This window comes from Artibeus jamaicensis, unplaced genomic scaffold, assembly GCF_021234435.1.
Source record: "Artibeus jamaicensis isolate MK-2021 breed Jamaican fruit bat unplaced genomic scaffold, CSHL_Jam_final contig_723, whole genome shotgun sequence".
NCBI classification, from domain to species: domain Eukaryota; kingdom Metazoa; phylum Chordata; class Mammalia; order Chiroptera; family Phyllostomidae; genus Artibeus; species Artibeus jamaicensis.
The window spans coordinates 1214425-1240852 of record NW_026521938.1 but is presented as its reverse complement, the minus strand read 5'-3'; the positions used below and the strand labels follow the sequence as shown (position 1 = coordinate 1240852).

The window sequence follows — 26428 nt, the reverse complement described above, 5'->3', positions numbered from 1 at the left end:
GTGAAACAATCTACCTGCCCACCCAGGTGCTATATTAAATAAATTCAAAAATATCACAGGATACAAGGTTAACATTTAAAAACTAATATTTTTCTATAACAGTACTGATGATGTGCAAATAAATTAAAAACTCAATACCACATACAATGACACAAAAAACGTGCCTAGAAAAAAATCTAACAATATGTTCAGGATTCACAGGCTGAAAGTTACAAAACACTGATGAAATAAATCCAAGAAGATCTGAATGAATGGAACCATGTTCATGGACTAAAAGACCAACATAATAAAGATTCCAAATCTCAACAAAATGACCTACAGATTACTTTCTAGCAAAATCCCAGCAAGTGGTTTTATAAATACAGACAAAAACATGATAAATTTTTAATGGAAAGACAAAGGTAAACACAGTATGGAAAACGAAATCAATTTAAGAATAAAGGTAGAGGAATCATGTTACCCAATTTTAAGATCTAATGATGGCTACAGTAATCAAGATAGTGTGATACCTATACTATCACAAATCAATGAGATAATATAGAGAACTCAGAAATTGACCATCACAAATATGCCCAATGATTTCTGACTAAGGGGTAAACACAATTCAATGGAGGCCAAATAGTCTTTTCAAGAAATGGAGCCAGAACAACAGAATACTTAGGCAAAAATACAAGAAAGAAACTCAACCTAAACCTCATAGGGTAATACAAAAATGAACTCAACATGGACCACAAATTTAAATGTAAAAGTTAAAAAATTATAAAGCTTTTAGAAAATACTTGGGACCTAGAGGCTGCTGAAGAGGATGAAGAGGAACCTTAACAACAGTACCATTAATTAATACATCAGAAACGGCTTTGCCTACAGTGACAATACAAATCTACACAGTCACTTAAAAGGCCCTGAGGAGGGTTCAGAGTGAAGACACGATCATCTTTCTGTGAAGCATATATACTTTTGTACAGTATATTTCTGTGAGGTAATAGTATCACGTGTAGCTTTAAAAAAAAAAAGGCAAAGGAGAAATTCCAAAATACCCTGAGGAAAGACAGTCATTAATTTGTTTTTTTTAAAAGATTTTATTTATTTATCTTTAGAGGGGAAGGGAAGGAGAGAGGGACAGCAGTATCAATGTATGGCTGCCTCTCGTGGGTCCCCTGCTGGGAACTGGCCTGCAACCCAGGCCTGCATTCCCATGTGCCCTGCCTCAGAATTGAACAGTGATCCTCTAGTTCGCAGGCCCGCGCTCAATCCACTGAGCTACACCAGCCAGGGCTAGTCATTAGTTTTTATACCAGGATGAACCCCATGGTGACAATGGTGAAACTCACACAAACCCGCATGTACATATGCCTACTTTGTGTTAAAATTCAAGTTAATTTAGCAGTGAATCTTCACATAATCTTTTTGAAGATTAAAAATGAGATGTACCCTGGCCGGTGTGACTCAGTTCATTGGACTGTTGTCCTAAACTGAAAGGTCACGGGTTTGATTTCTGGTCAGGGCACATGCCTAGGTTGTGAGTTCAGTCCTGGTCAGGGCACATACAAGTGGCGACCAATCCCTTGATGTTTCTCTCCCTCTTTCCCTCCCTTTACCTCTTTCTAGAATCAATGAGTATGTCCTTGGGTAAGGATAAAAAAATAAGATGTACTCTGTGTGTTTTTTTTACTTTATCTTATTCTTCTAATTCAGCCGCCTTTTATTTTCTTTTGGCTCTAATTCAACCCCTAGAAAATCGCTGAAGTGAAAGTCTCTCTAAGGAAGACTGAAGCTTAGAAATCAGTCAGAGGGTATAACCAGGATTCATGTGGGGAGGTTACACAGTGACACTGTAATCCTCACCCCACAGAAAAAAAGAAAAAATGAACAAGTAGTTCAAGATGAAGACTGAGTTTTGAATGGTTAAAGGCATGAAAAAACGTATTTTTAAAAGTCTGATTTCATGAGTGCATTTTTTAATGTTTGTCACTTTCAAAAAGAAATTTAATGGTCTGAGTGGCGTCTTCTGTAGCATATGTACATCTTTATCTGAATATAAAAACATTCCATAATTTAAGCCTTCATATTTCTCAGAGACTCATGCTGTTCACAGGTAGAGACAATGTTGTAGAACAAAGGCTTTCAACTGGTGTTTTCAAACATCCTCTAAAGCCTAACTCTCCTGATTTTCGACAAAAGTGAATGTATACACAGAAGAAATAAGGGAATGAGGCCCTCTGATCTGTTAAAGAAGCTGCGGTTGCATTTGTCTTCTTCCCTCTATGTCTCCTCTTTCTTTGTTTAAATACCCCTGAGATAATTTCGCAGTGTAAACTAAGGAGAAAGATGTGGCTGAAGGTTTTGCTGGATCAAAGTTCTCAGATGCAGATTCTCAGACGCAGAATGAGATTCTAGGCTGAGTCCATTTCTAACATGACTCATTAGAAGAAAAGTGATATCCTGAAACAGGTTTTCGCACAAGGAAGAAAACTGGGGTGGTGGTGGTGTCGGGGGGGGGGGGATTCCCTTTAGTATAAATAATCACATTTTGGCAAAAGATTTTCCAGTTTAAACAACTGTTGTTTAAACTGGAAAATCTTTACATTCAAAAAAATCTTTCCCCAACAAGACTTCTTGGAGATTGACTGAGGATTATCCACTTGTGAAGAATCTTCCTATCTCTATTCTACTTGACAGGGTTTCTCCCAGTATGAACCCTTTGATGCTGACTGAGAGATGAACTACGACTGAAGGCCTTTCCACACTCGCTGCATTCATAGGGCTTCTCTCCAGTGTGGATGATGGCGTGTCGAATGAGGCTTGTACTCCAGCAGAAGGTTTTCCCACACTCCATGCACTCATAGGGTTTCTCTCCACTGTGAATCCGCTGGTGCCGTGTGAGGCCTGACCTGCGGTTAAAGGCCTTCCCACACTCACTGCACTCATAGGGCTTCTCTCCAGCATGGATGCTAATGTGTCGAATGAGATCTTTTCTAGTGCTGAAGGTTTTCTCACATTCTTTGCACTCAAAAGGTTTCTCTCCAATATGGGCCCTCTTATGCAAGATAAAAGTATAGCAGTAGGTGAAGGCCTTACCACATTCATTGCACACGAAAGGCTTCTCCCCAGTGTGGATGATGGAGTGTCGAATGAGATTTGCCCTTTGGCAAAAGGTTTTCCCACACTCCATGCACTCATAAGGTTTCTCTCCACTGTGAATCCGCTGGTGCCGTGTGAGGTATGACCTGCGGTTAAAGGCCTTCCCACACTCACTGCACTCATAGGGTTTCTCTTCAGTGTGGATGCTGAAGTGTCGAATGAGGTCTGAACGATTGCTGAAGGCTTTCCCACACTCTTTGCACTCATAGGGCTTCTCTCCAGTGTGGGCCCTCTTATGCAAAATAAAAGTGGAACAGTGGGTGAAGGCCTTTCCACACTCACCACACACATAAGGTTTCTCCCCGGTGTGACTCCGCTGGTGCTGCTTGAGGTGTGACCTGCGGTAGAAGGCCTTGCCACACTCAAGGCACTTGTACGGCTTCTCTCCAGTGTGGATGACGTAGTGCTGAATGAGGTCTGTGCTGTCACAAAAGGCTTTTCCACACTCCTTGCATTTAAAGGGTCTCAGTCCACTGTGAGTCTGCTGGTGCCACGTAAGGTGCGACCTTCGGTTGAAGGCCTTCCCACACTCCACACACACGAAGGGCTTTTCTCCTGTGTGGATGATGTAGTGCCGAAGAAAACCAGTTTTATCTCGGAAGGCTTTCCCACATTCTTTGCACACAAAGGGTTTTTCTCCTGTGTGGCCCCTGTTATGCAGAACCAAATTGGAGCGGTGGGTGAAGGCCTTCCCACACTCACTGCACACATAGGGCCTCTCTCCAGTGTGGATCCGCTGGTGCCTGGTGAGGTGTGACCGGCGGTTGAAGGCCTTCCCGCACTCCAGGCACTCAAAGGGCTTCTCCCCTGTGTGGATCAAGTGGTGCTGCAGGAGGTGGGTGCTTTTGCTAAAGGTTTTCCCACACTCTGTGCATTCGTAGGGCTTCCCTCCAGTGTGAACTTGCACATGTCGGACCAGGTAGCATTTCTTGTTGAATACTTTCCCGCATTCCTCACATGTATAGGGCTGTTTTCCTTCATGAATTAAGGGACCTTTCACTGTTCTGTGTGACTCTTGTTCAGATAAAGCATCTCCTAGAGAAACAGGCTCCTGCATGGTCAGGGGGTGCAGACCACCACCTCTCCCTAAACTGCCACATTCAAGGCTCCGTTTCCCAGAAAGCTTCTCCCACAGGAGAGCTGTCCCTGGTCTTGGATAGCCTTCCTGAACTTCTGATGGTCCATCTTGGTCTTTGCCTTGCCCCACCTGAGTGTCCCCTGAGTCTTGCTGAGTCAGTCGCTCCTGGGGTGAAATGTCTTCAGACAAGGCCTGGTGGGAAGAGGGGGGCTCTGTGGTCTTGGGTGTTATGCTGTTACCTGAAGAGAATTTGGAATTCAATACACAAAAGGGTTTATTAATGATGGAAATGCAGAAGAAACAAAATCACTATTTTAGTGAGAGCAAGGAGATGAAAATGGTTGAAGCTGCTGTGTTTTCAGATCTCAAACTCAGGTTTGCATTTCCTTTTTTTAGTTCTTAGACTCTTGAAACCCTGAGAGGGGAGACACATAGGGAAAGGACAGATGGGGGACAGTGTCTGGAGACCAGGTGCACATACAGACTAATGAAGATACTGTGTGTGGTGAGCCTGCTGAGAGCAAGAACATCTCAAGGTGCTACAAGGGGCCAGTAATGGGGCACCTGTACAGCTGAGATGGGAGTCAGGAAGGCTTCCTAGATGGCATGTATGCCTTATGAGCTGAGTGCTACAAGAGTGGTAGAAGTGGCCAGAGAAAGCAGGAAGCCCACTTTAGCCTTAGGACACAGAATGAAAAAAAAAAAAGAAGCAAAAACAAAGACCAGTCTTCCCAGAATCAGGGAACAACAGTGTCTAAGAGGACAGAACTGGAGACAGTGCAGCCCCCAACAGGGTTCGTGTCCTTACAAGAGGAGACACAGGACAGCTTGCTTCTTTTCTCTGCCACGTGAGGACAGAACAAGAATATGACCACCTGCACACCAGGATGTGGGCTCTCACCAGGTCTGCCAGCACCTTGATCTTGGATTTCCCAGCCTCTAGAACTGTCTGTGGCATTCTTGTTATAACAGCCCAGATAGACTAAGATAGTAGGGTGTGAGCAATGTTCTCACTCTTGAGTCTGGTGATGTGAGTGCATTATTTTAAAAAAGAAATGAATCAGCAAATAAACAACTTAACTAACAATCAGTCAAGGTCCTTCATGAATCAGGGATGACAATGTGTCATAAACCAAGGCTCATGATTACTCGAGCAATAAACCTGAGTTCCACTTAACAAAAGGTGGAGGGCACATGGGTACTGTGGTTAAGATAATGGTCTCTGACCACAAAAACTCTAGGTTCGAGTTCCAGAAAAACTCACTGTTAGCTTTGTGGCACCTGGTAAGCTACTCTAATTCCATAAGCCTTCATTTTCTCTTTTAAATAAATAATAGAGCTTGCCTATTTTTAGGGCTGAAAAAATTTTATACACTGCATATACTATGCTCGGTACAATGTCAGACACCAAACAAACAAAAAATCAATGCATGTTAACTTTAATTTTTTTATTATGGGTTAGCCACATAATGTACTTCTAGACCTAGCTGGGAAACATTTAAGAATGTGTGAACTAATGGAAAGTATTAACAGTAGAAAGAATAGACTGTGGATGTTTGATGAGCCAATGTTACAGTGGTCACCAGAGTGAGAGAATGAAGGTCCAGTGAGAACAGGGTCAGAGAATCTAAGGGGTCCAAAGGCTCAAGCACAGTGCCGCCTAGAAGTCTGTGCTATGTTGTGAGCTTGTGGGCATGGAGGTTAAAGGGCTGGCTCAGGAGCCAGAACACCTCAGCTCTAATACTGCCTGTACGGAGTCAGCTGACACTGGACAGAGTCCTCAGCTGTTCCGGTCCCAACCTCCTTTCCTGGAAGACAGGACACTCTCTGTCTCCGTCTCCCAGGTTGTCACGAGGATCAAGGGAGAGGTCACCTGTAAGCTCCTGGCACAATGCCAGATGCTGCAGGCACTCAGCAAGCCACAGGCCAGGCTGTATTTGAGAATTAGGAGCAGAGCAGCGACCATGTAAGGAGCAACTTCTAAGCTGTGGTTGGTGCAGAGGAACCTCCCTTGGGGCCTTAAAAAGCAAAGCTAACGACTTTACCAAGCGCTGGTGAAGATGGAGAGTGATGGATGTTCTCACCTGCGAGTCGTGGAAATATGAGGGAGCAGCCACTCTGCCCAACAGTCTCTGAGTTTCTATGAAAGCTGAATGCACTTCTACCTCATAATCTGTAACCCTCAGAGAAATCAGTTCTTACATGTACCAAAAAGTATGACAAGAATATTCTCTGGCCCTGGCTGATGTGGCTCAGTTGATTGGAGCATTGTCCTATAAACCAAAAGGTGACAGGTTCCATTCCTAGTCAGGCACATGCTGGGGTTGTGGGTTTGGTCCCAAGCTGGGGCACATGCAAGAGGCAACTGATAGATGTTTCTCTCTCATATTGATGTTTTTCTACCTCTAGACAGGGGTTATTCAGCAGAAGACGCTATGGAGGTCCTTAGCCCAATGAGGTGCTGGAGATACTGTATTGACCTAGATGATGGTTACAAGGGTTCATACATATGCAAAAGTTTATAATGCTGACCTCATCAGATTTTTGCATGATGCAGCACAGGAGTTAAACCTCCTTTAAAAAGTACAAAAGTCTACCTAGTGTGGCTCAGTGGATTGAGTGCTAGCCTGCAAATCAAAGGGTTACTGGTTCAATTCCCAGTCTAGGGCACATGCCTGGGTTGCAGGCCAGGTCCCCAGTAGGGGTTGCATGAGAGGCAACCACAGACTGATGTTTCTCTCCCTCCCTCCCTCTCTCTAAAATAAAATAAATACATAAAACCTTTAAAGAAGTGCAAGAAATTGCTTTGGCTGGTGTGGCTCAGTGGATTGATTGCCGGCCTGTGAACCAAAGGGTTGCTGGTTCAATTCCCAGCCAGGGCATATTCCTAGGTTGTGGGCCAGGTCCCTAGCAGGGAGCATGTGAGAGGCAATAACACATTGACATTTCTCTTTTTCTTTCTTCTCCTTTCCTTCCCCTCTCTCTAAAAAGGAATCTTAAAAAAACAGTACAAGAAATCATAGTAAATGGGAGGCATGACATGCAAGTGTAGACATCTATTCTAAGAACAGACAACTTCTGCAAGAAGAGAGATTGTCTAGGAAAAGGAGAGTTGATGCTGGTGTCAAGCCATCGGAGAGGCATCAGCACCTTTTATTGACTTTCCCCAAATGTGAGGCCCTGAACATATTTTCATGCTATGTAGAGAGTGAATAAAGTTACAGAAGAGGGAGAAAAGAAATGAAGAGGGAGCTTCCAGGAGAAGGTGTGATCTAGAGTCTGGGGTAGGAACTGGCCATGATCAGAGTGAGACCTTCCCAGGTAGGTAAGAAGAAAAGTTACATAGAGGAGACATTTAAATTTAGAAGCAACACAGGAAGAAGACTCGGTTTTATTTTCCTCTTCTTTTTAAAAAAATTTTTATTTATTCATTTTTAGAGAGAGGAGAAGAGAGGAAGAAAGAGAGGGAAAGAAACATAAATGTGTGAGAGAAACATTGACCGGTTGCCTCTTGCATGCTCCCCAACCAGGGACCTGGACCGCAGCACAGGCCTGTGCCCTGACTGGGAATCAAACCAGCAACCTTTCAGTTCACAGGCCAGTGCTCAACCCACTGAGCCACACCAGCCAGGGTAAGACTCCATTTTTGATATGAAACTGCTGAGACAGCAATGACACAACAAGATCACACAACCTCCCTGGGGCCATAGGATACTGTGTGTTACGGTTTGCTTTATGCCAGGCAGCTGGAGCTGAGAAAACAAAGGTACCTCAGACACCCCAGGACTTCTCCCAGGAGTGGTAAAGAGTGTGACAGGGCTGGACAGTGGGAGACAGAAGGACCACAGGTTAAAGGTTCCATGGATCCCAAGACTCCACAGAGGCCACAACGAGAGAATCACCACAAATGGAGAGGCAATGGTCACCTCGCTCTCTGCAAGTGGCCATGATCTCTGACCCGGCCGGCTGTTAGCACCCACCTGGGCAGGAACTTGGGAAGAGTCCTCTCTTCAACATCTGTAACTCCAGGCTACACTCCAACAGGTAGATCAGTTCCGGTTTAGACAAAGGACAGCCTGTTCACAGGAAAGAAAGACGAAATGGTGATTTGGGTAAGAATAAAGAAAACCTCTCAGTCTAGTCTGGGACTTCAGGATGTGGAGGAGACCTTGGAAAGAAGCTGCTCCCGGCCATGCAAAATGCTGCAGACTCAAAACCAACTGCAAAAACACCATTGTTGGGGCCCACACACTGTAGACATCAGGGCTGGCTACATACACAGCACCCGTTCTCTTCTATTTCTTTCCTTTGTCTAAACTGTACCCCAACACCATTCAGACATATCTCCTCAAGAGCCTTTTTAGTTAATCCAAGTCAGGGGCCTCAACCTCCCTGTGCATCACCAACCTTGAGGGCACCTGGCTGCCACCACACAGACCAATTCAAACAAAATCTTGCCCTGGTTGGTGTAGCTCAGTGGATTGAATACTGGCCTGCGATCCAAATGGTTGCTCGTTTGATTCCCAGTCAGGGCACATGCCTGAGTTTTGGGTCAGGTCCCCAGTTGGGGGAGTGCAAGAGGCAACCAACTGATATCTCTTGCACCATTGTTTCTCTCCCTCTTCCTCCCTTCCTTCCCATCGCTCTAAAAATAAATAAATAAAATCTTAAAAGAAGGTTATCTCTGGGGCAAGGCTTGGGCACTAGTAGTCACTGCACACTTGCCAGGTGGAGGTGGCCCACTTGGGAGGTCTCCGTCATCTCACAAATGGCACCCCTGATCACAGGTAGTCTGAGATCAGCACATGATCTATACTAGCCACCCTGAGCAGAGAAAGCCTTATTCCAGAAAGGGCCAAGGGAGGCCCCTGCGGCCCCTGTTGTCCTCACAACTGCTGTTAGGGAATTAGCCTTAGCATTAGGACTGAGGACAGGAAGGTAAAATAAAAATGTTTACCTGTCTTAATTGACCAAACAAAACAGTGTGTTCAAAATAATAGCAACAATGTATTGGATTATGTATCCTTATGTATATATCATATGTATGTATGTGTGTGTACATATATATGCTTAAATATAAGTAAAAATACATGACAACAATAACACAAAAGAACAGGAGGGAGGAATTAGGATTTTTAAAAAATATTTTATTTATTTATTTTTAGAGAGAGGGGAAATGAGAAAGAAACAGAGGGAGAGAAACACTGATGTGAGAGACAATCATTGATCAGTTGCCCCTCATGTGTCCTGGCTGGGGACTGAACCTGCAACCCAGGCATGTGCCCTAACTGAGAACTGAACTGGCAACCCTTGGTTTTGGAGGATGATGCGCAATCAACTGAGCCACACTGGTCAGAGTGGCATTAGGATTATTTTTGTTTTAAGGATTCAAGCTACCTGTCAAGTGGTATACTGTGAAAGTGGACTTAGATTAGTTAAACGTATATTGCAAACTCTAGGGCAACTACTAAAAAAAAGGAAAACAAAAAAAGTTTATGTCATATACTAGGAAAGAAGAGAAAACAGAGTAATATAAAATACTCAACTGAAACCACAAAAGGCAGAGAAAGAGTGGAAGAAAAAAACAGGAACAAAGAACATGGACAACAAAGAGAAAACAGTAACAAATCTGGCAGATATTAATTTATTAATAATCACTTGAAACATCAAAGGTCTAAATGCTCCAATCACAAAACAAAAACCAACTGCATGTTTTCTATAAGAAACCCACTGTAAATATAATGACACATACAGATTAAAAGTAAATGGATGGAGAACATATCATGCTATTATTAATCAAAAGAATGCAGTAGTAGCCTTAACTTCAGAAAGAGCAGACTAAAACAAGGAAAGTGATCAGAGATAAAGAAGGGCATTACATAGTGATAAAGGGGCAAATTTCCAAAAGACAAAAACATCCTTAATGTGTATGTGCCTAAAAACTAATCATAGCATTAAATTATATGAGGCAAAAACTAATAGAATAACAAGGAGAAACAAATGAATCCACACATCTCAGTTGTACATTATAGTACTTGTCAGAAATGGACAGATACAACAGACGTGAAAGCAGTTATTATGTAGTTATAATCAATACCATCAATTAATTGGATATAACTGACAGCTACAGACTACTTTATCCAACAGCAGAATATACATTCTTCTCAAGCTCACATGACAGATCACATTCTGGTCCATAAAACACACCTTAACAAATTTTAAAAAGAATAGAAATCACACAATATCTGCTCTCTGACCACAAAGTAATTAATTAGAAATCAATAACAGAAAGAGAACTTGAAATTCCCCAAATACATGGAGATTAAGCAACATACTTCTAAATAACAAATAAGTCTACAAAGAGATCTCAAGAAAGTAAAAAATATTTTGAACTAAATGAAAATATACCTTAGCAAAATTTTTGAGATGCACTGAGAGCAATACTTAGTGGAAAATTTATTGCACTGAATGCATATTTTCTAAAAGGAAGAAAAATCTAAAATCAATTATATGAATTTCTACCTTAGAAAAGTGAGAACAAATTAAATCCAAAGTAAACACTACGGAAAAGAATTAGAGCAGAAATCAATAAAACTGAAAACAGGAAATCAACAGGAAAAAAAATCAGTAAAACCAGAAGCTGGTTCTCTGAAAAGATCAACAGCATTGGTAAGCTTCTAGAGAGACTAAGGAAAAAAAAAAAAAAAAAAGAAAGAAAACACAAATTCCTAGTATCAGAAATGAAAGAGGGGGCATCACCACAGATTATATGGATATTAAAAGGATATTAAAATACTATGAACAACTCTACAAATTTGATAACCAAGATGAGATGAAATGAAATGAATTACGTGAATGACACAATCTGCTAACACTCATATAAGAAAAAAGAGCCAATCTTAATAGGGCTATATCTGTTAAGGAAATGGAGTAATCAAAACCTTCCAAAAGAAAAAGCACCTGGCTCGGATGGGTTCACTGGTGAATTCTACAATACACTAAAGAAAGAAACTATACCAGTTCCCTAGAATCTTTTCCAGAGATAGAAGCAGAAGGGGAATTTACTAACGCAGTCTAGGAAGCCAACATTACTCTAATACCAAAACGAGATAAAGACGTTCAAGAAAACTACAGTATCCCTCATGAATAGAGATGCAAAAAATCCTCCACATAAATATTAGCAATTCAAACCCAACAATGTATAAAAACATTACATACCACAACCAAGTGGAATTTATCCCAGAGATTCAAACTTGGCTCAACATTAAAAAATTTGTTGCCCTGGCTGGTGTAGCTCAGTGGATTGAGCGCGGGCCTGCGAACCAGACAATCGCGGTTCGATTCCCAGTCAGGGCACATGCCTGGGTTGCAGGCAGGTTCCCTGCAGGCCAGTTCCCAGCAGGGGATGCACGAAAGGCAACCATACATTGATGCTTCTCTCCCTCTCTCCTTCCCTTCCCCTCTAAAGATAAATAAATAAAATATTTAAAAAAAAAATTTGTTAATGTAATCCATCACACCAACAGGTTAAAAAAAGAAAAATACTAACATATCAACAGATGTAGAAAAACATTTGATAAAACCCAACATCCATTCAATTAAAAAAAAAAAAAACAACCTCTCAGCAAACTAGGAATAGTGAGGAAATTCCTTAAATTGATAAAGAACATCTACAGAAACCCCTACAGCTAATATCCCACTTAAAAGGTGAGAAACCTGAAGCTGTCCCACTAATATCAGGAACAAGGCAAGGATATCTTTTATCACCCCAGGTTTTCAACATCATACTGAAAATACCAGCTAATGCAGTAAGGCAAGAACATGAAATAAGAGGTATTCAGATTGGAAAGTAAGACATAAAACTGTCTTTACTGGCAGATGACAAGATCACATATACAGAAAATGCAAAATAATCAATGAAAGACTTCTAGAACTAATAAGCAATTATAGCAAAGTTGCAGGATACAAGATTAACGTACAAATTCAATTGCTGGAACGACGCAGAGAAGGTTGGCATGGCCCCTGTGCCCCTTGACACACAAATTCATGAAGTGTTGCACAGTTTTTTTAAGTCAACTGCTTTCCTATATACCAATAATACACTAGTGGAATTTGAAATTTAAAACATATTACCAGGCACATAAAAGCTTGCACATGGACATTTATAGCAGCTTTATTTGTAACTGCTAAAACTTGGAAGCAACAGACATGTTCCTCAGTAGGTGAATGGATAAACGATATAGTACATCCACACAATGGAATATTACTCAAAGCTAAAAAGAAATGAACAACTGAGCCATGAAAAGATGTGGAAGAACCTTAAACACATATTACTCAGTGAAAGAAGCCAATCTGAAACCATATTACAATCTGGAAAATACAAATGGAGTCAGTAAAAAGATTACTGGTTGCCAGGTATTGGTGGAGGAACAGGTATGAATATACAGAACAAATGAGATTTTTAGTGCAGCAAAAATACTATTATAAGGATATTATAAGGATGGATACATGTCATTCATTATACATTTGTCCAAACCCACAGAATGTAAAATAGCAAGAGTGAACCCTAATGTAAACTGTGGACTTTGGGGGATTATGCTGTACCAGTATAGGTTCAACTTTAACAAATGTTATCACTCTTGTGGGAATGTTGACAGTATGGGGAGACAGAGGGGTTAAGAGAAATCTCCGTACCCTCCTCTCAATTTTAATGTTAATGTAAAAGAGTTGTAAAAACAGCCTTTAAAAAACAAGTACTATGTATAGGATATAACATATCCCAGTGTCTGTGCCAAACAAATTAAAAAATTTTTTAAACTGAATTTAATATAGGCACTAATTTAGAAAAAAAAAATACATTTGAAAATTGAGTCTTTTCATTCAGAAACAAGGAGTCTTCATTGACCTAAGTATTTTTTCAGGTCCTAAGCAAAGTGTATATTATTCTTCCTTCCATGAAAAGTTCCACTTTAGGATTTCTGTACAGCACCCACATGAAGTACATACGGTGCTCAGCACTATTTTATACATGAAGAAAGCAAGGCTCAGGCAGATAAAGTGAATGGTTGAAATCATGAAATGATAAATGCCTCAGCTGAGATGGAAACCAGGGTCTAGCCATTTGTGGCATCTGGCCTACTTAACTACAAAGCCACACAACACTGTTCCAGAAGATGCTGAATCCAAGTGAGGATGATGACCATGACAATGAGGACAATGATGAGATCATTAAGAGTAGTGAGCAGCAGGGGTCACAATTGCTAACCCTGCACACAGCAAGGTATCACCAGGTATTGTTCTAAGACATTTACTTTCAAAGCAGCCTGGTGAAGTAATACTGTATTATCTCATTTCACCTATGAGATAACTAAGGCCCAGAGGGCTTCAGTATCTTGCCTAGGAACATACAACTCAAAAGTAGCAAAGCAGGACTGGACATCAAAAGTTGAGCACCAGACCCTCATCTTCAAAGTGCTACGCTGAGGAGGAAATGGCGAATACCCTGTACAGGGACAGCAGACCCAGACCAAGTAGGCTGCGGTGGTAAGAGGAGAGTGTGAGCAAGAGAATTCAATTCTAGGGAACAGGGGGCAGAGGAAGGGGCAGACTTATGGAGGCCAGACTTCAGCATTTTAAGAACCACTAAAAATAAAAATTGGGACTCTGGCCAAGTGGCTCAGACAGTTGGAGCATTGTACTGTGCACCAAAAGGTTAGGATGGAGGTTCAGTCCTGGTCATGGCACATACAGGAGGCAACCGATCGATATTTCTCTCTCACATCAATGTTTCTCTCTCTCTCCTTTCCTCTCAAATCAGTGGCCATATCCTAAGGTGAGGATTAAAGGTACATACACACATAAATTTTTAAAAAATGAGTAAAAGTTGGAATTCGACAGTGATTTGGTCAAATTGAGACATTTGCACAAATGTTAAATATAATCTATTATCAACATTTTGCACAAAAAAAGACTGTATATCAAAAAATGCAGAGCTTTTCACAGTGAAGATGTACCTCTTAAACTGAATGGATTAAGCTTTAGAAGAGACTCACGACAATGGCCCTATTTTCCTTACTTGCCGAGGAGCATGCTGGGAGAATTGAGTGGAGAGAAACAATAAAAACATACAGAAAGAAGCAGAGACGAGAAACATCTGAGTGACCACTTCCTTCTACAAAACAGCTGAGTCAGGAAAAGCCACTGTGAAGACAGTGACAGGAGCTGACCCACAGAGAGAAGCCAGGACAAGATCACGCTCCTCTAAGCCCCTATGCCAGTCCCTCAGTGAGCCCAGCTGGAACGCCTGCCTTTGCATTCTGTGCGGCACAGCCCACTTCCTCCCAACACATCCTTATCCTTTGGCTGTGACCAAAGGGAAATTATGGTTTTTTGCACAACATGACTAAAGCTGGGGTTGGAAGGTAGGCACACTATAGAGGCCTTCTTGACCAGCCAGACCTGCAGACAGAGGGCAAAATGAAGGTGACAGGTCCTCTACTTGGCAGAGCTGGGGAGGACTCACCCAGAGACACCAGGAGCATGCAGGTCTCCAGCATCACCTCCTGGTACAGGGTCCTCTGGGCCAGGTCCAGCTGCCCCCACTCCTCACGGGTGAAGGTCACAACCACATCCTCAAAGGTCACAGACACCTGGTAAGTCAAACAGAGGCATCAGCATTGGTCTTGGGACTACTGGATTAGCTCAGAGACGTACCTCTCGATGTAAAAGGTGCAGAGAGACCAAACGCCTCCTGAGGGCGGAGCTCTATTCGGGGCTCAGGGAGGCAGACACTGCCTTGCCCTGATGACAGCTGGGTAGGAGACAGAAGCGCACTATGTGGAGCCAACGGAAAGGACACTGGATCAGGACCATCCTATGTGGACTGTAAGGCACAGAATGGTGAGGACTCTGAGATGTCAAAGGAATGGAAATGGATATGATAATGGAAACAATACCAAGAATAATTACAGCAACAGCACTTAACACTCACTGGTCCTTCCTGTGTGCCTGCCTTGTGCTGAGGGCTTTCTCTCTGGCGTGTTAAAGTAACTGGAAGTTCCTGACTCTGAAATTATGTTGAGATGTAAATGTAACATTTTCAAAATCAACACTTGCCTCCAGTGTGAACATGGGACCTCCCTTCATTTCTCAGAACCTTGATTTCTGAATCAACACCATAATTCTCACTGATCAACAAGTTATAAGAATTAAAATATAGCCCTGGTTGGCATGGCTCGGTGGATTGAGTCCTGGCCTGTGAACTAAAAGGTCACTAGTTTACTTCCCAGTCAGGGCTCATGCCTGGGCTGCAGGCCAGGACATGTGAGAGACAACAGATTGATGTTTCTCTCACACATCAATGTTTCTCTTCCTCTCTTTCTCCCTCCTTTCCCCTCTCTCTAAAAATAAATAAAATCTTTAAAAAAAAAGCATTAATACATGCATATTTGTAAAAAAAAAACACTGGGGTGCCTGGCCACCCCAATACCATCATCATCTTCATGCCCGTCAAAGACCTGCAGTCCAGGGACCTCTACCATTCACTTAAAGTTTACATGTGTCATGAGCAGACTCAAAATCTGAACACACATCCTTCTAGTCCATAGTCTAATGTCATAACCCTGACACTCCTCCATTACCAAAGCAGAACTACCGTTGAAGATGGGAAGCACTTCAAATAAATTTCTCAGTTCCATTCACCTCAGCCACCGTGAAAAGTATTTCTGTGGACATGGGCAGAAGAGCAGACTCATGACCACCCACCCACCTCACAGGAGAGTTACCTGAAGTAGTGGCACCTGAACAGGAAGTGGCAGGAACTGCTCCCATTCCGCACCTGCAGAATCCCAGGGAGCATCCTCAGCGAGCCATCATTTCTTTTTTCTACCTGAGTTCTGACAGCTCGTATTCCTGAGGAAAGAATACTTTAGGACCAGGGACGGGAGCTGCCGAAGTCAATGCAAACTGTGCACTGAAGCCACAATATCAGAACAGGATGATGTCTGTCTGCCCCGGTTGAGCATGGAATGACCACAGTCTGGCACTCCCAGGACGTGTCTGAGCAGATGGTGAAGAGGAGAGCACACAGGGACCGTGGCACCCTCACAGGTCCTCTGGGGACTCCTACTATCAATATATCTTCTTCCCGTCCACCCACTTCCACCTGCAGAAATGCCATGTCCTCCATTCATGCTCAAGAGCATCTATGGGAAAGAATCTAGCTGGGTTTGCAAAGTTGACTTTATGTGTTAGATGCAGGCCTCCCTATACACTGTTTCTAGGAAAGAGGGTAAAAATACAGACTGCCACAGTCACATACTAGTTATTAGTTTTGGCCACTTAAAGACCACGGTGAATTTGGGCCTCAGGTATTTCTTGTCCGAAGCAGTGATAATAACAGAACTCAGCTGTAAGGAGTTGAAGATGAAATAAGATGATATATTATGCCTGTCTGTCAGCCCACAGCAAGGACTCAATGCTTTTTGGTTGTTTTCTCTTTGTTCCCACAACGCTCTAACCAACTGAACCACCTGGCCAGAATAGGCCTTCTCAAAATAGGTGACATCTGGGCAGAAGCCAGGAGAATTCGACAAGGCCCTGCAAAGAGACAGGAAGAGTCGCCAGGCAAATAAAGGGACAGTGCACGGACATAGACTGGGAATGGAAAACGGGGCAACGGTGAGGCTCAAGTGCCTGCAAAAGCAACACGGTAGGTTAGAGGTCGGCTGGGGGCGGGGTACGGACCTGCAGATCAAAGTGGCGGCAGGATTTACGGATGTGATGGGAGCCCTAGAAAGGAAGCATCATTCGTCCTTCGCGCACTGACTGAAAACGTGTCTCAGACGCGACACTATTATAAGTAAACAAAAAGGACAAAGAAGAATCCAATGGCTGATTTAGGGTCCATCCTGCCCAGGAGCCCCCTAAGAAACAGCAATGCCCAAACTATCGCCCACGCACCTGCGCCGGGTCTACGCACGCAGCAGCCATAACAGGACCCTGTGGACGTGGCGGGATCCAGAGATGCGGCGACCAAGGTAGTTCCCACAGCCTCAGGCAACCATCAAGAGCAGGTGACCGCGGCGGATGGTCACAATTGGAGTTCAGTTTCCCCGTGTAAGACGCACGGAGGCCCACGGCGTCGCTTCAGGGCTGCACGGGCCGGGGCCGAGGCCGAGGCCGGGGCCCCGGCGGGCGCTCTGGGATCGCAACTTCACGGTGCCCACCCAGGAAAACCACTGGCCCCAACCTCCGAATCCCACAGCCAGGGAAGGGCGACTGGGCACAGAGAGATGACGTTTATCAGGGGGAAACCAGCAGTCCCTCCCCAACCGGCGCAATCCACAGGAAACGGCCTTTTCTTGGGCTGTGATTGGCCCAGCGCCCGCGCAGCCTCCTGGGTTATGTAGTTTCGACTTGCCACCGTGTGTCGGTAACTAAGCACATCTTCTCCCGTGAAGCACGGACCGCCGTGGCAGACCCGCTTCTTCGCTGTGGGCACTCTGGGGGAACAAGGGAAATGGCAATCGAGACTCAGGAGGCAAAGACCTTCTCCCGCAGCCAAGGCGGGTGCAAAGCCCCAGAATCAACCCTGGGCTCCCGATGATTCTCTGGGAACGTAACGGCCGTAAGAATGCTGGAAATCCCGCCCTGACACTTTACCAAACGCGCAGACCTCGAACTCTAGGTCTAGAACCTTTGTTGGGTTTTCCCACGGGAAAGGCAAAACAGGGCCTGGGGAACAAACCTGGCTAGTTGAATACTTTCGCCGACTTTTGGGAAATAGGGTCTTCCCTATCTGTCTGGTACCAGGCCCTGGCATGACCAGGACCGAAGAATATTTAAGTGTTATGAGCCAGTAAGTAGTTCCAGTTAGGGGCCTTGGATTGTTTACTTTGCATGTGAAGGACATAGCCCCTATATAATTCGTTATCTCTAAGAATTGGCTACCCTGCGAAGAGCAGTGTCCCCCCACCCCAGCGAGCAAGGCCCGGAATTCAGAGAGTCACGAACATAGGTAAGAAAATAACAGTTCACACTGTACAACTAAAACATACAATATTGCATGTCAGCTGTAACTTAATTTTTTTTTTAGATTTTATATGTACAGAGAGAAGGGAAGGAAACATCAGTCGGTGGTTGCCTGTCGCACGCCCCCTTCTTGACTTGGCCTGCCACCCAGGCAGGTGCCCTGATGGGGAATCAACCCAGAACCCTTTGGTTCTCAGGCCTGCACTCAATCCTCTGAGCCATACCAGCCAGGGCAGGAAATTATTTAAAATAAGAAAAATGTGAAACAAGCAGCCGCGGAAGGGCTTTGACCCGAGTAGTAGTGTCATCTGATTTGTTTTAAAAAGAGCACTGTGGGTGCTGCATGTACTTGAAGCCCATGGAAGTGATAGGGCACTCAAGACTTGGAAAATTTTAGCTTAAGGTAAAAAAATTATGTCTAGCAAGTAATATGTATGTTAAAGTTTTTGTATCAAAAACTACAGATAAGGCCAGTCCTGGCTCCTGGGAAACAGCCGGCCTCCTGGGGCATTGGCTAGAGATTACCGCCTAGGGGACAAATTGGACGCATCGGGGCCTTTGTTCCAGGGGGAGAGAGAGACACCACCCTCCCTCTGGGAACAGCTAACCGCCCAGGACAGGAATGTTGCAGCTTCTGAATCTCAAAGCCATCACCACACCTTGTTTACTATCCCTATTATGAAAGATCTGGCCTGTAAAGAAAAGACAAGATGGTCTGTTAGGGTGTGAACCCACCATCTTCTCAGATCGCTGGCCATATGAATAAAGCGCCCATAAAGATTCAATCGCTGTCATTGCTTATTGGATTTGGTAGTGACAAGCAGCCTGAAGACCGAATGCTGGTGTCTTTTCCAGTTACAGAAGAGGCAGGAGAGGGGGAAGATCTGTTAGAAAGTCCTCACTGCTTTCCGGATGTGTGAAGATGCCGCCCTAAACCAATGTAGTGATAGGTGAGGTGGTTTATCACAAGTAAAAATAAGTTGATCAAAGAACACAACTAGTGATCGAATTAGTACAGAAATATGGATATGGGTGTAATAATGGCTTTACAGGATGAATGGGCTGTTTCTTCAAATCTATTCATTCCTTACACTGCCTCCTTCAAATGTGAGGCATATTCCGAGTAATACTATGGTGTATGTGTTACAGAAATGCTTTGAGACATGCTCAGATAAATGATTGTTTTGCTGTAACAGAGTCTAGGCTAAGGGCCAGAGACTTGGACTGTGCACTAAAGTATTAACTTAACAGGCCTCAGTTACTCAAATACTACACATTCCAAGGGAAAACTGGCCTTGACCAGCCCCAGGAAGACCATCTGATACATGACCACCTTAGCTGCCTGGTCCATGAACCTGGATTGATTAGGGCAAGGAGATAGTGGCTCCACATGTGAGACCATGAAAGGAGGTAGCTGAGGGCTGTGGGCTCTGGATTGTTGGTTTGTGTGTATAAGACATTCTCATAAGGAGTCTTTGCGACCTCTAGCAATCACCTAGCCTGTGAGGAGCAGTCTCTCCAGTATGCGCAAGGCGCCAGATGCCAAAACAAGAACAAGGCTAGGATGTATAGCCAGGTAGTCTGACTGGAGGGCCCAGGCTCTTGTCACTGCCCATTTACAATCTGGCTGAGACCATTCAATTACAAGGTTTGGAACACACCCCTGAGCAAATATTATATGTCTTTAACCCTCAAAACACAAGGATGACATCAGTGAGCACTTTGGAGGCATGCCACCTTCCCACAATGGAGACAGAGAGGGCCACCTGCAGGCCAGAGGGTGAGTACAAAGGGGAGCTGCACCCAGAGACCAGGTTCCCGGAGGTCTTCAGCACCATGTCTCTGTAGAGGACCCTCCTAGTGAAACTCACACAAATGTCCATGAATGTGACTAAGCCTGCAACAACACACTCTTTAATCTCAATTTATGCACATTTAATGATACAGGAATTGTTATGACCCCATAGTCTTTAAATTTAAATATTTTTTTCTTTCTTGCAAAGACTGCAAGTTTCAACAGCAGGAACAAAGTAAATTTGAAATCATTAACTTTGCAATGGAGACATATAGCATTAACCTGGCCATCACATATTTGTAGAAATAATGGCAAAGGGGATATTTGCAAGTTGAATCACTTGCAGACAGGAGAAACATGGTCCTTCCTCACTATTCTCTGTACTTTGACATCACTAAATTAAATCCTAACTGCTTGGTAAGAATTTCCACTGTGATTTAACTGATTGTTTTAGCTATAATGGTTTACATGTACATAAGCCTTTGCCTCAAAGCTATGCCATTTTTTGTTGTAGTAAACTGCATTTAATACTTGTTAGACATCTGAATTTATTCAACATTTCAGTACCATTCTAGTCTCTGTGAAGAGTTAACATAGCAGGCCCCAGACTTGAGGTTCAGTTTGCCCTGGGTAGAGTTTGGAACCTTAGGTTTCCCACCATTCCCAGAAAGGGTGAATGGCTCAGTGGGCCTATTGTTTGGGTAAACAACGTGGTGTATGCGGGGGACCTGCTATCTTGTGGAGGTCTAGAATCTTGGCTATGTGCTAAACAAAGATTGCCCAATAAAATCCTGGGGCACTCAGTTTCTAATAAGCTTCCCTAGTAGACATTTCACACATACTGTCATAACTCATTGATGAAGCTTAAATTAAGTGCTCAGAACTCCTAAAGCTTGTCGTGATTTCCTCTGGACTTCAGTCCTTGAGACTTTTCCCTTGGCTATTTACTTTTTATTCTTTTGCTGTAGTAAATCGTAGCTGTTGAGTAAGATAATATGTTGAGTCCTTGAAGTCTTTGTAGTATCATCAAACCTGGAGTTGTCTTGAGGCCCTCCGACACAATTATTCATTATGACTTGTAATGTCTTATAGATCTGGCCATAAAAGCCAGTGTAGTTTCTCTTAGACATCATCATGTCATATAGTGTGCTGACTATACACACAGCTTTGTATAATGAGCACTCTGTGAGGAACCCAAGCATTACAATAAAAACATAGTGTTGTGTGTGACTATTCACTAATATACACATATAGAGTATCTACTAAGGAAAAGAAAAGGGTAAATGAACAAAATGCGACAGTGGCTGGAAGCAGGGTGATGGGGAAAAATGGCTGCGAGGTGTCTGTCTGGCTTGGACAAGACATAAGATAACAGGATTCACTGAGAGGGTTTTCAGGTACCTCAAACACAGTATCAAACCAAACACGTGCCTTGGCCCCTCCCTGCCTTCCCCCAACCTCAAACCCAGACATCTGTATTTTCTACAGACACAAGAACAGATTAAGCAGCCATTAAAGAGTGAGTTTGGTTTACCTTGCCAACATGAAGGAATGGCCAAGATGTACTGTCAAATGAGGAAAGGAAGTTACAGCTATATGAGCATTATTTTGTCTGTTTCAGTAGAAATGATTGTTGACCAGGAAAACAAAGACTCACCCTGAGAGAAGGAATACAAGAAAGTGATAAAGGCATGGATTCTGTGGCTAACTGACCTCCATTCCCTGATCTCATGCTTCCTCATTCATTGTACAACTTTGGGCAAATTCCTCAACTTTTGTTCCTTAAGTTTTCTCATCTGTAAAATGGGGACATTACCTACCTTATAGACTTGTTGAAATTGTTAAAAGGTGATATGTGTAAAACATTCAGATCAGTGGTTGATACAAAGTAATACTACATGTTTGCTTGTTCTTATGATTATGATGATGCACCCAGCATCATCATAATCAGAATCTTGGCTATGTGCTAAACAAAGATTGCCCAATAAAATCCTGGCGTCTTCTTGACTTCTTCATCTTGATCTTATTAGTCTCAACATTGAGAGGCCACATCACACACACACACAGACACACACACACACTCAGTGTATGTGAATATGGAGAAGGTGTGGAAGGATGACCAGTAGGTAACAGACATGAAAATCATTCAACCTGGAGATACGGATTTGGGGGAAGTGTAGATCATTGTGAGTAAAATACCTTGGGGGAATTAACTCACCTGTGGAACACATCATAATTAAGAAAGTAATGACCATGGATGAGGCCTAAGAAGCACTATGGTTCAATAGATGGAAGACATAGATCCTCTGAAAGAGAAAAGAAGAAACTCATAGAAACCAGGTAAGGACCTTCAAGTCAGAGAGGGGGGCAGCAGAAAAAAGGTCCAATATCGGAGGCAAGGAGTGGGAGAGGGAAAGGAGCAGAACAGAACTTTGTGAGACCTGCTTAAGTCAGCTGACAGTGGTAAAGGCCATTGTTTAGTGGTCAATGGAGGGAAAGGAAGAGAAGCAGATTCACCGGTAACACAGAATGTGTCTGTGAGAGGAAAGAGAAGGGCAGAGCTCAATGGGCATGTGGGGCAGAAAGTGCCTGGAGGTGAAACTAGAAACTTGAACACGGGTATTGATTATGAGGAGAGAAGGGAATTAAGAGGGAAAAGTTAGATACCAAGAAGTGGGGGCATAAAACAAAGACAGAGATCCTAGACAAGCTGGGGAATGGGAGTTTGTGTTCAGCCCCAAAGAGGAAGGCTAGTCCTGGGAGAGGGCTGACCCCTTCTCCTGTGTGGCAGTAACAGCATTTAGGGAGCTAGGGAATTTTACACAGAAACTTTCCCTGGAGAACACAACTCTGGACAATCTGCACATCACCCCAGTTATATTTGTTCTTAGAAATATTTGTAGATACCGACATAGGAGACTGTAGGCCTTCGATTCCTCCAGAGAACCATGACTTTGGACTACTATGGTTTTGCCTGTTTTCTCTGAGACCTCCTTTGGCATTAAAGTAGGCAAAGAAATCGAAGATGTATAAAAGAACCCAAGAGAAATCAAACCATGGAAAATTTCGAAAGCCAGACTGCAAACTCACTGGGTGATCTCAACAGATTAGATATGAGAGAGAAATCAGTGAGCTCACACAAAGACAAAATGAAATCACTTAGTCTGTGCAACAGAAAAAGTAGATTGAAGGGAAAATACAGATGGGAGCCCGACAGATCTGAGAAACAAAAACGAGATCTACCTCATGTTACTAAAGTCCCTGAAAGGGAAGAGAAAGTGTGGGGCTGAAAAAACTATTTGAAGAATTATTAATACGTTCCCAAATTTGGCAAAGGGCCTAAACCAGCAGATTCAAAAAGCTAACCAAACAGGATTAACCCCCTCTAAATTTCATGCCGGGTTGTACTCTACTCAAACTTCAGAACTCTGTATAAAAAGAAGACAACACTCTGAAAGCAGCTTGACAGGATGCATCACTGACAGGAAACAACAGATCAATGGCAGCAGATTTCTCATATGAAACCCAGGAAGGCTAATTCCGAATCTTATATCACAGAACAATATCCTTTAAGAATGAAGGGGACATAAAAAAAAAAAAAAGAGTGAAGGGGCATGAAGACATTTTTAAATGAGAAACAAAATCTTTGTTACCACAAAGACCTACTCTAGAAAAGTATAGGAGTTAGTGATAAAGAAAGGAAATGTTAAGGGACTTTAGGAAGAAATGCTGGGACTTTAGGAAGAAAAAATGAACAATAAAAACGAACAATGGAGTGCATAAAAAGTAAAGGTGAACAGACTATACTTCTCATGAGTTTTGTAAAAACTGTTCAAAAGGTGAAGCAAAAGAAATAAAATCACCAAATATAGCGCATAGTGTATGAACAGAAAATAATTACATGAAAGAATGGAGAATGTAAAGGGACCCGATGAAAGTAAGGTTTCTAAGTGCTAAAATGCTGATGTTGGTTGTAATAAGTTATGTATGTATAATACAATACCTAGAGTAATCACTAAAATACAAAGAGATATACACAAAAACATCATAGATATAACAAATGGAATACTAAAAACTAAAGTAACCCACAGGGAGCCAAAACAGAAACGGAAACAATAAACAGGGAACAAAAACAAAAATCATGAAATGGCAGACTTAAACCCTAACATATCATAAATAATTTTAAGTGGTCTACATGAAACAATTTAAAACCAGAAATTGGTAAAATGAATAAAAAGAAAGCATGACCCAAGTATATATGCTATTCACAGAAACTTATTTCAAATGTAATGATATAGATAAGGTTGAAGACGAAATTATGGAAAAATATAAACCATACGAACAATAACCAGAAAAATGCAATAGTGACTATATTAACATCAGATAAAGTATAATTCAAAGCAAAGAAAATTTACAGGGCAAAACGTGACATTAAAGAATAATGAAAGAGTCAGGAGACCAAGATGGCATAGTGATCCTAAATGTGTATGCATCAAACAACAGAGCTTTGAAATACATGAAGCAAAAACTGACAGAACTTACAGGAGGAACAGACAATTCCACAATTACATACAGCAGGACTTCAACAGCCATCTTTCAGCTATTGATAGAAATACAACACAGAAAAGCAACAAGGGTATAGAAAATCTGAGTAACATCATCAACCAACATCATTGTGTTGACATCTACAGAAACCCCATTCAACAACAGCAGAAGATTTTTTTTTTCAAGCAGCCTTATGTAAGATTCATGGAGACAGACTGTATCATTGATAATAAAACAAACCACAACTAACTTAAACAGCCAGATGAAACATACAACAAACTAGAAACCAATAACAAAAAGAGGACATGAAATATGCCAAACTGGTTTAGAAAGGAAGTCCTGAATATTTAGAACTGAATGAAATGTAATTAAAACATATCAAAACTTGTGAGATGAAGCTAAAACAGTGCCTTGCTTGAGGAAGAATTATACAATTTAATGCTTGTGTTAGAAAAGAAAATCTCAAGTCAATAATCTAAGCACCCCCCTCTAGAAACTACAAAGGAAAATACAACCAAATCAAGTAGCAAAAAAAAAAAGAATGTAATAAAGATCAGAAAATCAGTGAAACCAGGAACAGAAAGACAATGGAACAAAAACTGGTATAAAGTGCTAGTTCTTTGAAATGATCAAAGCATTGATAAATACTAACAAGACTGACAAAGATAAGAAGAGTTAAAATATTTCCAGTATCAGGAATAAAAACAGGGTAGATAAACAAATTCTGCTGCCATCAAAGGAAGAATAAAGGAATACTTGAAGCAAATGAGAAAGTTTAGGTGAAATGGTGTAATTCCTAGGGAAAAAACAAACAATGAAAATTCATCCAATATGAAATAGGTAATCTCAATAGTTCTATGCATATTAAATAAAATAAATACATAATTAAAAACATCCAAAAGAATACCTCTAGGACTAAATGGTTCACTGGAGAATGCTACCAAACATTAAAAGAACAAAACCAATTCTATACATTGTCTTCTAAACAACAGAAGAAACAACTCTCAACACATGTTGGGAGAGGCCAGCATCAAACAGACATCAAAACCTGACATTCACCATACAAAACCAGCAAACAAACAAAATGCAAGAATGAAATTAAGAGAAAAAACCCCTAAATAATATCTTTCATAAAAATAAAGGAAAACTTCCTCAATAAAAATACTAGAATATTGAATACTATAATATATAAAATAATTATACTCCATGATCAAGTAGAGCTTATTCCAAGCATACAATCAATATTAAAAACATCCTATCAATAGGCTACAGAAAAATAAAAAAGGTTGTATCGACTGAGAAAAACATTGACAAAACTCAACACCAACTCAAAATAACAACAAAAAAATCAACAAATTAGGAATATAGGAAACCTTCTAAACTTGATAAGAAACCTTTATGAAGAAAACCTTAAGACTAACATTGTATTTAATGATGAAAAACTGAATGTTTTTCCCCTAATATCAGGAACCAGGCAAGGATATCTGTCTCACAACTCCTATTCAACATTATATTGGAAATCCTAACTAGTGCAGTAAGAAAAAAAAAAAAAAAAAGATCTACAGATCAAAAGAAAGAAACAAAACTATCTCTATTTGCAAATTATACTTCTACAGGAAAATTCCAAGCATTCCATTAAAATTAATGGTTATAGTTCAGCAAATCTGCAGGATGCCAAAAACAATATCCAAAAATCATTATATTTGTATACTATCGAAAATCTACAAAAATTATGAGAACAGTTATTGAAATTTATAAAAAGTAATGAAATAATACTTAAATGCAGAGATATACCATCTTATATAAATGGAAGACCCAATGAAATAAAGAAGCCTATT

The 26428-nt window shown here is 41.9% G+C and overlaps 1 protein-coding gene across 2 annotated transcripts in view; it reads right to left on the bottom strand.

The window, feature by feature from the left end:
* Window positions 1-454: 454 nt before the first annotated feature.
* LOC119053129 (zinc finger protein 805) overlaps window positions 455-26428 on the bottom strand; it is a 38727-nt gene continuing 12753 nt past the window's right edge. The window contains exons 1-4 of one of the 2 annotated variants that reach the window (XM_037150602.2): window positions 17180-17506; window positions 14742-14868; window positions 8200-8295; window positions 455-4458 (exon numbers count right to left, since the gene is read on the bottom strand). In XM_037150602.2, coding sequence (XP_037006497.2) covers window positions 2669-4458; window positions 8200-8295; window positions 14742-14868; window positions 17180-17209 — 2043 coding nt within the window. In that variant the 5' untranslated portion in view covers window positions 17210-17506 and the 3' untranslated portion in view covers window positions 455-2668. Of the gene's footprint in view, window positions 4459-8199; window positions 8296-14741; window positions 14869-17179; window positions 17507-26428 lie in introns of those variants that run through there. The other variant, XM_053671994.1, reaches the window with a different exon arrangement.